We start from the raw sequence: 14,757 nt of genomic DNA on the forward strand, positions 1-14,757 counted from the left end.
AAATTTTCACCAGATGTTGGTAACAACCCAAGCAATCCATCCATACAAATAAAACAAAACAAATAAGTTCAGAAATTAAGTTATGTGTAATAAAATGGAATGACTTAGGGAAAAAGTATTGTTCTACTGAAATTTATTTAATACTTTGTACAAAAGCCTTTGTTGGTAATGACAGCTTCAAGGCGTCTCCTGTATGGAGAAGCTAGTGGCATGCATTGCTCAGGTGTGATTTTGGCCCATTCTTCCACACAAACAGTCTTCAAATCTGGAAGGTTCTGCGGGCCTTTTCTATGAACTCTGATCTTTAGTTCTTATTTTCTATTGGATTCAAGTCAGGTGATTGGCTGGGCCGTTCTAGCAGCTTTATTTTCTTTCGCTGAAACCAGTTGAGGGTTTCCTTGGCTGTGTTTGGGATCATTGTCTTGCTGAAATGTCCGCCCTTGTTTCATCTTCATCATCCTGGTACTGTAGGTGTTGGGACTGAACCAGCTTATATTAATTTCCACTGACTAGGGGCAAGATTGCGTTCTAATTGCTGATAGATTTCAGCTGGTGTCTTGACTTTCCGTGCCTTTTTGCACAGCCCTTTCTTCATGTGTTCAATACTTTTTCCCTTTGTCATTCTATTTTATTACACATAACTTAATTTCTGAACTTATTTGTTTTGTTTTCTTTGTATGTATGGATTACTTGGGTTGTTACCGACATCTGGTGAAAATTTCAATATATATACAGTATATATATATTATTTATTTTTATTTTTTTGGAAACTGTGGTATACAACCATTCAAAAATTTGGTATAAGTAAGATTTAAACAGTTGAGACAGTTGACGGTTGGCAGTTAAGACATTTATAATGTTAGAAAAACGTTCTATTTCAAACAAATGTTGTTCTTTTTCATTTCTGTTCATGAAAGAATCCTGACAGAAGAAAGAATCCAGAAATATTTAGCCGCAAAGACTGATTACAACATTGATAATAATAAGAACCATTATTAAAAATTAAAGTACCAAAAAGAATTATATTCTTATTCTACATGTATATGTATATTTGCAGGGACACATTATTTGGCATAAATAATAATCTAATCTGTCCTCACTGATAGACCACAGTGGCGTTTGGAGATGGGGTGCTGTCCACCAAGGACACCTGCATAGGGAGTGAGATTTGTGCTGAGCTGTGGAACCCCAGGAGGTAATGATCTGCAAACAATAATCTCATAAATTATTGTCTTAAATCCTTTCCTAATGTCCTGCAGAGGACATTTAGACATGTTTTTTCTATGTTATGCTACAATCTGGTGAAATAAAACATGAATGTAGTTCCATAAATTGCTTTTGTTTGAGAAATTAAACTTTCTTTTTCTTCTTTCTTTAGTCCACATGTTGACATGGGTTTAGATGGTATTGAGATCTTTACCAATTCCTCTGCAAGCTACCATGAGCTACGTAAGGCTGACCACAGGGTGAACTTGGTCAAATCTGCCACCACTAAGGTAAACAGATTATATTAATATTTCTGAATGATTTAAATCATATTACAATAGAAAACAGTTTAAATAGTAATAACATGTTACACTATTATTATCACTGCATTTATGAGCAAATAGATAGGCTACAGCCAACTTTTTACAGTACATATTAATGAATCCATATTCAAGTGGCCTTTGTAAAGATAGTGTCTATCTAGTGATAGTGTGACAATGAGCCTTATATATAGAATATGTTTGTTTCAGAGTGGAGGGATCTATCTATTTGCCAATCAGAAGGGTTGTGATGGAGACCGTCTGTACTACGACGGGTGTGCTATGATTGCCATCAATGGAGATATTGTTGCCAGAGGAGCGCAGTTCTCACTCAAGGATGTAGTATGTGCCAATTCACACTTACTTGAATATTGAAACTCGCCCAAGTGACTGTGATTATTAACATGCTGAAGATTTCAGTTTGATCAGTCAGATTTTTTCTGGCTTGCAGGAGGTTGTCACAGCCACTCTTGATCTGGAAGATGTTCGGAGCTATCGAGGAGAGAGGTGTCACCCACACATGGTGAGCAACTTTAAAAGACATCAGAGTTTGAAGTGTCAAAACATGCCTTAAATATTTTTCTTACTGCACAGGAATATGAGCACAAACCTTATCAGAGGATCAAAACAGACTTCTCTCTGTCTGACTGTGATGACAGGTGTCTGCCCACACATCAGCCTGTGGAGTGGATTTTCCACACCCCAGAAGAAGAGATCAGGTAACTTCAACAGGGAAAAAAATGAACCTACATATATGATCTCTACATTTAAAGGAAAAGTTCACCCAAAAATAAAAAATTACTGACAAGTTCCTCTCCCTCAGGACATCTAAGATGTAGATGAGTTTGTTTCTTCATGGGAACAGATTTGGAGAAATGTAGCATTACATCACCTTTGTAGCTCACCAATGGATCATCTGCAGTGAATGGGTGCCGTCAGAATGAGAGTCCAAACAGCTGATAAAAACATCACAATAATCCACAAGTAATCCAGACGACTCCAGTCCATCAGTTAAAGTCTTGTCAAGTAAAAAGCTTGTAAGAAACAAATCCACCATTAATACATTTTAACTTTAAACCATTTTAACTTTAAATCGACTCCATGATAACACAGGTTCATGTCCTGACATCAAAATCCATTGACATATTTGTTTAGAACTGTTTTGGACTTTTCATTTGTAAACAATACTTGATCTGTAAAAATGTTCTCTCCTGATACATACGAGGCAACTTTTTCTTTGGAGAGAGCAATATTATGGATAGAGAACTCATATGTTAGCCTAAAGCAACGGTTTAAAAAGTTAAAAACATCATTTGTTTATTGCAAACACACAGCTTTTCACTTCACAGAACATGGATTGATTGATAGACTGTAGTCGTGTGGATTGCTTGTGGATTATTGTGACGTTTTTATCAGCTGTTTGGACTCTCGTTCTGACGGCACCCATTCACTGCAGAGGATCCATTGGTGAGCAAGTGATGTAATGCTAAGTTTCTCCAAATCTGTTCCGATGAAGAATCAAACTCATCTTTGATGCCCTGAGGGCGAGTACAATTTTGTAAATGTACACACATAATTACGTATAAACGGCAGAGACCACATTGAAAATGTTTTTTTTTTTTCTAGAAACAAACGGAACATTCAATGATTTTTGAACAGTTTAAAACATTATATAGTATATAGATGTAAAAAGAATAATTATTTTAAAGAATTTTTCGCTTCTGCTTTTCATTCAAATTGTTATGCAAATAATATAATTTGTAATTTTTTGAAAAAATATATTTTTTAATTACAGTTACAGTTTCTACATGACAAAATAACAATACAAAGTAGAAGCATTTTCACTTGTGGAAGACTCTTAATTTTCATATTACATCAACAGACATGTTTTGCTGCTCTCTAGTGGAGGTGCACATTAATGCACCCTCAAACAGATCGCTAATTTAAAGCTTATCCTCTAAACATGTTTCCCATTGGTCTCAGATTCTCAGGTTCTGGAGGATGTGCAGCGGGTGGTCAGCGATTCGTCCTACAGGCCTGAGGACCCACATGAGCTGTGTGGACGCCTCTTTACCACATGCTACATGGCTAGTGAAAACTCCTCTGAAGACACTCGCAACAGAGCCAAAGACCTCGCTGCTCAGATCGGCAGGTCAGTGGATGACATGGCATCTAGTACATTTTTAATGTCTTTAAAAAGAAGCCTCTGGTGCTCACCAAGGTTGCATTTATTTGATTGAAATGACTGTACAAACAGTAATATTGTCAAATATTATTACATATTAAAAGAACTGTTTTCTATTTTAATATATTTTTAAAATGTAATTTATTTTTTGTGATGGCAAAGCTGAATTTTCAGCAGTCGTTACTCCAGTATTTAGTTGTTGCTGCTTAATATTTTTGTGGAAGCTGTGATACACTAACATTCAAAAATGTGGGTTAAAAAGGTAAATTAATATTTATATTCAGTAAGGATGCATTAAAAGTGACAGTAAAGACATTTATAATGTTACAAATATTTCTATTTCAAATAAATGCTGTTCTATTGAACTGTTCATCTAAGAATCTTGAAAAAGATTGATCAAAGTTTCCATAAAAAATATTAAGCAGCAAAAACTGTTTTCAATATTGATAATACTTGATAAACAGCAAATCAGCATATTAGAATTATTTCTGAAGGATCATGTGACACTGAAGACTGGAGTAATGATGCCGAAAATTTGGAAATTTGGAAACGTTTTTCCATCACATGAATAATAATAATCATTAGAATAATATAATTTTTACAATTATATTATAATTTTAATAGTATATTTCTCTGATTGTAATTATTTAATATACAATTATTATAAAAAGTAATATATATGAAAATGTAGATTTTTTTTATCTGTTCTCCTCTCAGCAATCACCTAAATATCAATATTGACTTGGCAGTAAAAGGCATACTGGGAATCTTCTCTATGGTCACAGGGAAGTGGCCTCAGTTTCGTGCTAATGGAGGAAGTGCCAGAGAGAACCTGGCACTGCAGAACGTCCAGGTACATCATAGACACTGATGCTATTAATAAATGTATGATTTTTTTATTAGTGACTTGCATATTTTCTGCAAAGACTTGGTTAACACTTTGGTTGACCACCATGAGAGTCTCAGAATTAATAATAATAATAAAAAAAAAACCTTATGCACTAACATTGAATGTGCAATACTAAGATTGTTACATGTAGTTGTTGATGGGCATTTTGATTTGACTTGTTGCTGAAGATGCTTGTTTTATATGGTTCTTGCATTGACCCACGACATCACAAAAGCGCGGGCTTGAGAAAGCAGTTTCTGTCAAAGTGATGCTAATTTGCTGACTTTTTTATATGCAGTTTGCTTGCATTGTAACACAACCACCACAGTTTTCACAGAAAAATATTACAGTTAGTCACCCTAAGCATCAAACGACCTGCAAATTTGCTGAGTTTGAGTTCTACCTTCACTACTTTAAAACATAAATATATAGTTCAGTCATGAAACTCTAGATGGCGCAGGCTGACGGGTTGTTAACGTAAATGATGATATTCAGAGAGTTAAACGACTTGGCACAAGCTGATTGGTTCATGCTGCATATGCAGCCAATGAGCTTACTGCTTTGCATTTATATGGCTGGCTAGCATTCTCTAGAGATTCCTGCAGCGCACTTTTAGAGTTTCTCTGAAACCCTCCACCTTCCCCAGCTCCACCTGTATAGATCTGCTACGGGTTATTTTATATGCTATTTGTGCAGCAGCAGCATGTCTTAAATACTCACGGCACCGTATCGCTGTATGCATTGGCAGTAGCAAGTTCCTGTACTTGCTTGCAGCAGCAGCAATAATCTACAACTACAGCAATAACCAACAGCAGCAGCAATTCAGCAGCAGCGTAGCAGATCTGTTCCGCCAAGACCAAATACATTAACATGGTCATAGCCATCACCATGCTAAAATCTTCAGAGAGTTGTCATGATTGAACTAACATACTAACATTATGCAACTCTTTCCAAGAAAATAGCTTGTGCTTTAGATTGGCAAAGTAATGCTGATTAGAACCTATTTAAGACATTTAGACATTTATGATGTCACAGCTTTGAAAGTGGTATAATGTGCTCTTAAAAGTAATTTAACCACTTAAACAAAAGTTTGCAAAGAAATAAATAGCAGTTTGACTGCTATGATAATGTAAACTCACACGAGATGAATTCTCACATTCTAGTCATATCAGTGGCAATTTTATTCAATTCCAATTTATTTGAATAGTGCTTTTCACAATAAATATTAGAATTGTTCCTTATCAGCATTATTGCCCTAAAACCCCTAGTGATCAAGACAGTGGTGAGCAAAAACTAGGAACAAATAAATGCATCATCAAATTGTATTCATATTGTGGTCACATCAAAATAATCAAATAATCATGATCAGTCGATGATATGATTTCCAACTTGTCTTTTTAACACAAAATGAAATGGTAATAATATCAAATTTTTATAAATGTATAAAAAATGTTTGCATTGAACATTTAATATCTTGACATGTTAACTTTGACAGATTTTAAAATTGTTTAAATAATTATCTTTTATGTTTTTCACTCAACATTTTTGCAGAGCCCCTAACACCCTTGCAAACCCCTGTTTGATTGCTAAAAAACTTTTGCTTTTCCAAAATATTTCCAAACAATTGTCAATAGGTAGGTATATGAAAGTTTAAGACCACTGTCATACTGGTCAGCGAAACATGAACTAAGGTTACTTGAGGAAAATTTAAATGATCCATTAATGAAGAAATATGGTGATTTTGCGACAGATTAGGAATACCATACCTCTCATTTCACACCTGCATGTGTTTTTTTACTTGTACTGTGGAATATCTGGCAACACAGGTTTAATTTGTTAACATTACTTAACTACATTAGTTAACATGAACTAACAGTTAACAGGACTTCTAAAGCATTTATTATTATTAGTTTAATAATTACGCAACGTTAAATACTACATTAGGATCAAACATTGTATTTGTTAAAATTAGTTAATGCACTGTGAACTAATATGAACAAAATTGAAAGTAAAATACAGTATTGTTTACTGCTAGTTCATTTTAGATAATGCGTTAACTAATGTTAACAAATGAAATCTTATTGTAAAGTGTTACTGCAGATCCTTTTGAATCCAAAATTCTGATGTATGTGCATGATGCATGTGTGTGTATGTTTACTCCAATACAGGCTCGTATCAGGATGATTTTGGCCTACCTCTTTGCCCAGCTGTATCTGTGGGCTCAGGGAAAACCTGGTGGTCTCTTAGTTCTTGGTTCAGCAAACGTGGATGAGAGGTGTGTCTTTATGTTGTTCTTTCTTTCAGTATCCAACTGTCAATAGTAATGAAGGTTGCTTAAAAGAAAGTATTCTTTGTCTTTGCAGCTTGACTGGATACTTCACAAAGTATGACTGCTCCAGTGCTGATATCAATCCCATTGGAGGTGTTAGTAAGATGGACCTGAAGTGCTTTTTGCAGTACTGTGTAAAACGCTTCCATCTCACTGCCCTCATAAGGTGTGTAATCCTTCCTTTTGGTGCACATTTGCTGATCAAATAACTGATGTAGTTACATAATCTTGATTGTTTTGGCCAACAAAACTGAAAAAATCACATTGAGTGAAAATTAAAAGAGCAACAGTTTAAGGGGAGGCAGACCACTCTGAAAAATGAATGGGGGAAATGCTTTTTTCTTAACTAATATGCATGGCCAGCCTGAAAAACACAGTGTTTAGGCATGATAAAAAAGAGAAATATATTTGTGTGTGTGTGTGTGCTGCATTTACTTGATCAAAAATACAGTATAAACAGTAATATTAAAAATGTTATAGTTTAAAATAGCTGTTTTCTATTTGAATACATTTTTAACATGTTATTTATTCCTGTGATGGCAACACTGCTTTTTCAGTAGTGATTACTCCAGTTTTCAGTGTCGCATGATCCTTCAGAAATCATTCTAATATGCTGATTTGGTACCCATCTTCTGTACAGCATTTTGGATGCTCCACCAACTGCAGAGCTTGAGCCACTGACTGATGGCAAGATCGTCCAGACTGATGAGGTAAACATAGTTAACCTCATTCACTGATAAAAATGAGATCTTGAACTGCATTTATAAGTCATTGTAATTGATTGAGACGGGATGTGAAAAAATGAAAGTGATGTGACATGTGGCCAAGTATGGTGACCTGTACTTGGAATTATCGCTCTGCATTTAACCCAACCCGTGAACACACACCCGGAGCAGTGGGCAGCCATTTATACTGCAGCGCCCGGGGAGCAGTTGGGGGTCCGGTGCCTTGCTCAAGGGCACCTCAGTCGTGGTATTGAAGGTGGAAGAGAGCGCTGTACATTCACTCCCCCCACCTACAATCCCTGCAGGTACGAGACTCGAACCCGCAACCTTTGGGTTACGAGTCCGACTCGCTAACCATTAGGCCACAACTTCCCCCAATGTGCAATGGACTGTGCACAACTGTGTGTGGCGATAGATGTCCAGTACTGTCTGACATATATTTAAACTGGCTAATATACTGTTTGACAGCCATATGACTCCTGCAGTAGGCTGTGTATTTTTCTAAGCCATCTTCTCAGTCAAGCTGATTTTGCTTTTCTTTGCATTCATGTGATTTCTGCAGTTTGAAACACAAAGCAGAATCATCACAAGCAATTCTTGTTGTCATTAAACATCTAGCACGTTATGGGAAAACATAATCCAAAAGCATTGCATCCATTACTGATATTTTAATCTACAGCTTGCATTCATGTCACGTTTTTGGTATATTTAATCTAAATGTATGTAAATAAAAAAAATATTCTGTTTACTTCACTTTAATCACTGGATGGTGCAAATGTGTCTCATGTTACATATATGTATTAAATTATATGCCTACGTGGCTTCAGCTATTTTTTTAGTGGCTTTTAAAAAGTGGTAGGGATGGAACCAACTTTGGCAAAATGGTCAAATAGCAATTAAAATTATGTTTAATTAGTGACTTTCAATTTGTTTTTCATTTTAATATTTTATTTAATATTATATTTTAGGACATTTAAACTATTCAGATTTAGGTGAAGTAAAAAATATACATTATATTTATTCTATATATCTTGTAGTAAATAAATCAGTTTAGGATTTGTAATTGAGTGAAATGAGAATCTGTCTGATGTCTGATATTATTACAAAGTACTGTGGATATTTATTTTTAATTTATGTATAATTAAAAAAATTTTATTATTTATTTATTTTTGTTTTCCACTTACTTGTTCAAGTTGGCCTTATTTTTATAGGGCATATTTACTATGCTGCTGTGCCCTTATGTGCTTTTTCCATCACAGTGTGCATGCAGACAGATAGTTTTACAGCTCTGAGACCTTACACATGTGTTTCTGTGCTTCCCTCCCACAGGCTGACATGGGAATGACCTACTCAGAGCTATCTGTGATTGGCAGACTCAGGAAGATCTCCAAATGTGGCCCATACAGCATGTTTTGCAAGCTGATTCACTCATGGAAAGAGACCTTCACTCCCTCGCAGGTCAAACATGCCCTAAACATTACAGCACTCATAGTGCCTGATACTTTTAAAAGCAGTAAATACTAATATTTGACCACTGTTATTTTATGACCAGTAGAGCAATGCCATGGTTTTTGCAAATGCCATTTTTTGGGGTTTTGCAGGTGGCTACTAAAGTGAAACATTTTTTTAGGATGTACTCAATCAACAGACATAAGATGACAACAGTAACACCCTCTTATCATGCTGAAAACTACAGTCCAGATGATAACCGTTTTGACCTCCGTCCTTTCCTTTACAACACACAGTGGCACTGGCAATTCCGCTGCATCGACAATGAGGTCAGCAGTTTTACAGAACAATGTGATTTCATTAGGCTGTATTATACAAGCTTTACTATTGAAACTTTACACAAATACTGTACACACACACACACATATATATATATATATGGTTAATAGATATATGGTTAATAGATAGATAGATGTAAATGTTTGTCTGAAGATGTCTGTATGTAGTTTTTCTATTTGTATGAAATCCATTCTGTTTTTCTGTTGTATAGGTGGCTATGATGGCGTGATATGGAAGGTGTATGTACAACTGTTATCAGAAGCCATTGATCCTTGGTCCAAAGATTCATCTCGGCCGCTGATGTTATAGTGAGCGCTCAGCAGTTCTCTGCACTCTTTCTGTTTGGCTGCACATGCACTGCAACTTGTTCTAGTTATTGTTTTTCTTAGGATGTATAAATCCTAAATAATGTCTTCAGTTATGTTCGCATTATAATGCAAATAATCAGGTTTGCGATTATTGAAATTGTGTATGGTAATGGTTGTTTAAAAATAAAACAATACATGAAATTGTTCATATGCAGTTACTGTTAAATAAGATATCTATAACTTGTACTTTCATAATCTTTCATTGAATAATTTGCCAAGAAACAACCATATTTGCCCAGATGTAAATGACTCTATAACCAAGCAAATTAAATGACTGCAGCATTTTTCAAGAACACAGGCATGCCAGTGATATAACAGTGATGACTGGGTCATTCCTTGCAGAACTCTGCAATATAATAAATATTTCTATAAAGAGGATTATGCTCTTTATATAGTATGCTTTGGTAAAGCTCAGGCACTTAAGGTTTCTAAATTGTAGCTTGATTATCTGCAAGAAAACAGGAATGGATAATTCACCCCAAAAATGACAATTCTGTCATTATTTACTCACCCTCATGTTGTTCCAAAGTATTTTTGTTTTAAAGGGGTCATATGATGTTGCTAAAAATAACATTATTTTGTGTATTTGGTGTAATGAAATGTGTTTATGCGGTTTAAGGTTCAAAAAACATTATTTTCCACATACTGTACATTATTGTTTCTCCTCTATGCCCCGCCTTTCTGAAACGCCTCGATTTTTACAAAGCTCATCGGTCTGAAAAAGCGAGGTGTGCTGTGATTGGTCAGCTATCCAGTGCGTTTTGATTGATTGGCCGAATACCTCAAGCGTGTGACGGAAATGTTACGCCACTTACCATATTGTGACGATGCCCTACGGATTCGACGAAGGAGCGGCAACCACATGTGACGACCGGCGATCCACAGCGCAAAGTTGTAGCATTCCCTCAGCGACCAGCACAGATCAGCTCTAGGCATGATGAAGCAGATATCGTCCTCTTTTGGAAGACCAAACAAAGTAGTTTTGCTTTCACAACGAAACACACAGCGCCTTCACGACATGGCGGCGGCGGCGGCAACAGCAAAACTACAGTGAGAATAAAAGTTACGCCTTCTTTCTTTCCGTAAACATTTGGGCGGCGTTATGCAAATCTTCCCACATAGTGATGTAGATATGTGGGGGCGTGTTAGAACGAGCCGTTTTAGGTAGGCGTGGCTGACTCTTAACTTTTATAAAGAATATCTCTTTGGATTTCAGACTTTAGTCTTTGCAGAGCTTGTGACACTCCAAACTGTTTTGGTTACCATTGACTTTATTTTTATAGACATGGTTGTTCTTGAAAATATCTTATATTTTACGACCCCAGAAGAAAGAACGTCATGCAGGTTTCGAATGACATGAGAATGAGTAAATAATGAGAGGATTTTCACTTTGGGATGAACTATGCTTTTAACTTGAGGGTAATTTTTGAAATGTAAAAACATAATAAATAAGTGTTGACGTGGGAAAACAGAATGGAACGTTTTAAAGTGAGACAAACCAACTAATACAGCAAATCATCTTTTTTTAATATATATATATATATATATATATATATATATATATATATATCTTTCGCTAGTGCTACTTCTGTCTGTGTTGTTGAAAAGCCGCAGGTTATAGTTTTCCCACCAAACACTTCCTAAAAAATGATTTTGGAAGCGGCTTTTTGTTTAGATATTATAGTTTCAAAGACTAACAGGATATAATGTGATGGTGAGGGCAAAAATGCAATTAATTGATTACGAATTAAAACAATAAAAACAAAATAAAAGGGTGATTTTCATTTTTTATTCATTATGGCGTACAAATGTAGATTTGAAAGATATTTTAAAGTTTGAACGGTACTTTAAAGTTGTCTTAAGGCAGAACGCATGAGAGAGCGGATGTGGACGAGTTGGGTGTTAAGAGAATTGTCTTCCTCTTTGTATGTGTGAAACGGTCTGAACACACACACGTTAGTACAGCTATCATACACACACGCGCGCGCGCAAACGTTTTATATACATATAAATGAGAAGAAAAACGTTTATTTCAGGGAGATTTATTAATGTATTATTTAACTGTTATTATAACCCGTATTAAGAGTGTCGCAAGTAAATTCCCACGCTTGCTCAATCCGTTTGCAGCTCATGACGCAAATGAACTCGAAGGAAAATTTAGGTGAAGCTGAACTCTATAGGCTCATAAATCCCAACCATTTGCCTAGAATAAAATGACCCTTCATTATAAACAAAGACGGACGTTTATTTGATCGACGGAACGCAATATAACACCGGCAGAAGATAATGCTCTTCTTTCGAATGAGTTCTTTTCAGTGATTCTTTTGAACCGATTCGCACAGTGTTTTATCACTTGCCTTCAAAAACACCTTGAACCTCAGCATGTGACGAGCTCTATATAATAGTTAATATATAAAACATTGCGGGAAAACATCAGAATGTAACGAAAACGTGATTCAACAAGTGGGTTTTTGGAGGGTGAACTGATTCATTGTAAAGATTCATTCGAACCGATTCGGTGAAATGAGACTTGACTAGCGAGTGCTCTGACATGAGCGAGCAGAAAGTTTCATTGGAGTGAGCGCGTGAGCTGAGGAGTTGACGGCTCCTAAAAACACCTCGAGCTCTGCTGCTCGCGCTGTAATGTTACACTGACTGGGAATAAAAACAAGTGCGTCTCCACTATGGTTACTAGCGAGACTGTCACTTTATTTACAGACATGGGCAGAAGACTCGTTTAGGTTTGTCCTTCGTCACTACCGATATCTTTAACGCCCTGTTTGGGATTTATTTAGCATATTTGGAGACTTGTAGCGATTGTCTCGATGGAAGAAGAAGAGCCGCTACTGACTGGCAGCATTAACCGGGACTCAGGTGATTATGGATCTCATGATAAAGGTGAACATTATCAAAATGAAGAATCACCAGGATCAAGACGACTCTATTCAGTGACTGACGATTCTTACCCTGTGTGCGAGGGTACGTATGTTTTTATCAGTCTGACCTGACAAAAGTGTCCTTTAAAACGGTTCCCCAAGCTTGTTCTGCTGTCTTATAGTTTATTCTTTATCTCTGTGTGTTATTTAATAAAAGTCTAAAGGTTGTGGCTTTGTGAGGCTGGTATCATAGTCATTCAGCTCTGTTTGGTTTCTGTCTTTGCTGTCAGACAAACACACCATTGTCTTCTTATTGCCTCTGCAGGTCATCTACTTTGACTTCATTTGTTGCTTTCATCAAATTACAAGTGAAGAGAGTTGGACATATTGAAAATCTATGTTTATTGTTTACAGCTAATGTAATACTTGTCAAATATTAGTTTTCATATTTTAGCAGAAGTCTGGGGCAGCTAAAGGTGTTTTGGGTGGATGTGTGAAACTCTTGTTCAGACTTGTTATAAAAAGTGTTGCAAAATACAATTCGGAACAAGCAAGGTAATCTGAATGTCAAACTGACTAGTTTGTCTTAGTCTGTGATTTTGGCATGTTTCGAAAAAAGTTTTTATTCGTCGACATTAGTTGGCTAAGTTAGTTATCACGAACTAACAAATAGCAGTGCATCTACAGCGTTTATTAATCTTGGTTAATTGTTATCAACATTTATGACTTTTATGTTAGCAATAGATAAACTGAACTAACATGGACATAAGATTAAAAAAAACATCAACAAAGGTTAATAAATGCTGTAAAAATATATTGCTGTTAGTTGTATAGTAAAATATGTGCGTGTTAGTTATTTTATGTCTCCAGTACGAAGTCAGATGAAACTTTCAGTGGCTCTTTATTGTTCTACTTAACGTAATCGCTCAAGGATGGTTTGGATTTGCTGGCTCATTTCCTGTTGAGAAGTTCAGGTTTGGTAGCTCCTGAATATCCGGTGACACTTAAAAATATGCTTATACACATAGTTTTACATTCAGAATATATATATTTTTCAACACAGGGTAGAGGTACAGGCCATAGAATGATCCTGTAAACTTTGCACCAGATTTTGCTCTGCGAGTGGTTAAATTGGGAGTGCAATATTGGAATAATTTTTAAGGAGCCAAAATATCTTTTACTATATTTTTGTTTAGATTACAGAGAATTTAATAGTTTAACTTTGTTTAATATTACAAGATCTCCAGTGCTAAACCTTTTGGGACATTTTCGCAAAAAAGTCAAACGCATGAATAAAATTCACAACTAAAACTTTTAATTTATTTATTAATTTGTTTGTTTATTTGTTTTTCCTTTAACACAGATGCAGACCTCTATATCCAGCAGGCAGTTGTATTTATTGAAGATGCAATTCAGGTTATTATTATTTTTTCTAACATTTAAAACAATTATTTTTATATTGATTGAATGAATGTCTGATTTCCCTGTTTGTGCTCTTTTCCACAGTATCGATCCATCAATCACAGGGTTGATTCTGGGTCCTTACGGTTATATAGATGGTATTATTCCAAAATTTGCCAGTGGTAAGCAAGCAGAAATGTATGCTTTTTATTTAAGATTTTTTTTTTCTTTGCCAGCCATGTGCCATACAAATTCAAAACAGTTACTACGGCAACACTGGAATTGTGAAAAATTGCTTCATAGGTTTATATAAAAACATAATTTAATTTTAGTTTATTTGGTATCAGTATTCACACTCTGTAGTTGTCTAAATCTTAGTATAGGTGAGCCAAATCCATCAGTAACAAGACAGATCATACTCAGAGAGCCTTGCTTTCAGTCATTACTCAATTTTGACAAAATGTAGGTACTTTGTTTTTCCTTTTCATTGCATACCATAGTTATTTCAATCAGTGTTTCTCAACTGGTAAAAAAACAAAAGTGGTACACCTAAAAGTTGACAAAAGAACTTTTAGCAGATTTATATTTATTATATTTTATATATATATATATATATATATATATATATCTCAAAGTGAGTTTAGTTTCACTCACGACACATGTTGTGGTT

At 35.4% G+C, this 14,757-nt stretch overlaps 2 protein-coding genes across 2 annotated transcripts in view; both read left to right on the forward strand.

Annotated features, from left to right (window-relative positions):
- The first annotated feature begins 193 nt into the window (after positions 1–193).
- On the forward strand, positions 194–10,036 carry LOC107584737 (glutamine-dependent NAD(+) synthetase). Its single transcript, XM_016271453.1, is given in 14 exon segments — positions 194–223; positions 1,107–1,195; positions 1,379–1,496; positions 1,737–1,868; positions 1,978–2,049; positions 2,121–2,406; positions 3,510–3,678; positions 4,429–4,564; positions 6,769–6,875; positions 6,964–7,095; positions 7,570–7,639; positions 8,984–9,112; positions 9,256–9,432; positions 9,654–10,036. Coding segments are annotated over 14 exon segments (1,665 nt in total). The 3' UTR covers positions 9,672–10,036.
- Positions 10,037–12,369: 2,333 nt separating this feature from the next.
- LOC107584738 (two pore calcium channel protein 2-like) overlaps positions 12,370–14,757 on the forward strand; it is a 24,051-nt gene continuing 21,663 nt past the window's right edge. The window contains exons 1-3 of the mRNA XM_016271454.1: positions 12,370–12,789; positions 14,050–14,102; positions 14,193–14,269. Coding sequence (XP_016126940.1) covers positions 12,636–12,789; positions 14,050–14,102; positions 14,193–14,269 — 284 coding nt within the window. The 5' untranslated portion in view covers positions 12,370–12,635. The remainder of the gene's footprint in view (positions 12,790–14,049; positions 14,103–14,192; positions 14,270–14,757) is intronic.

The sequence above is a fragment of the Sinocyclocheilus grahami genome, unplaced genomic scaffold, assembly GCF_001515645.1.
Source record: "Sinocyclocheilus grahami isolate Dianchi unplaced genomic scaffold, SAMN03320097.WGS_v1.1 scaffold62.1, whole genome shotgun sequence".
Taxonomy (NCBI): Eukaryota; Metazoa; Chordata; class Actinopteri; order Cypriniformes; family Cyprinidae; genus Sinocyclocheilus; species Sinocyclocheilus grahami.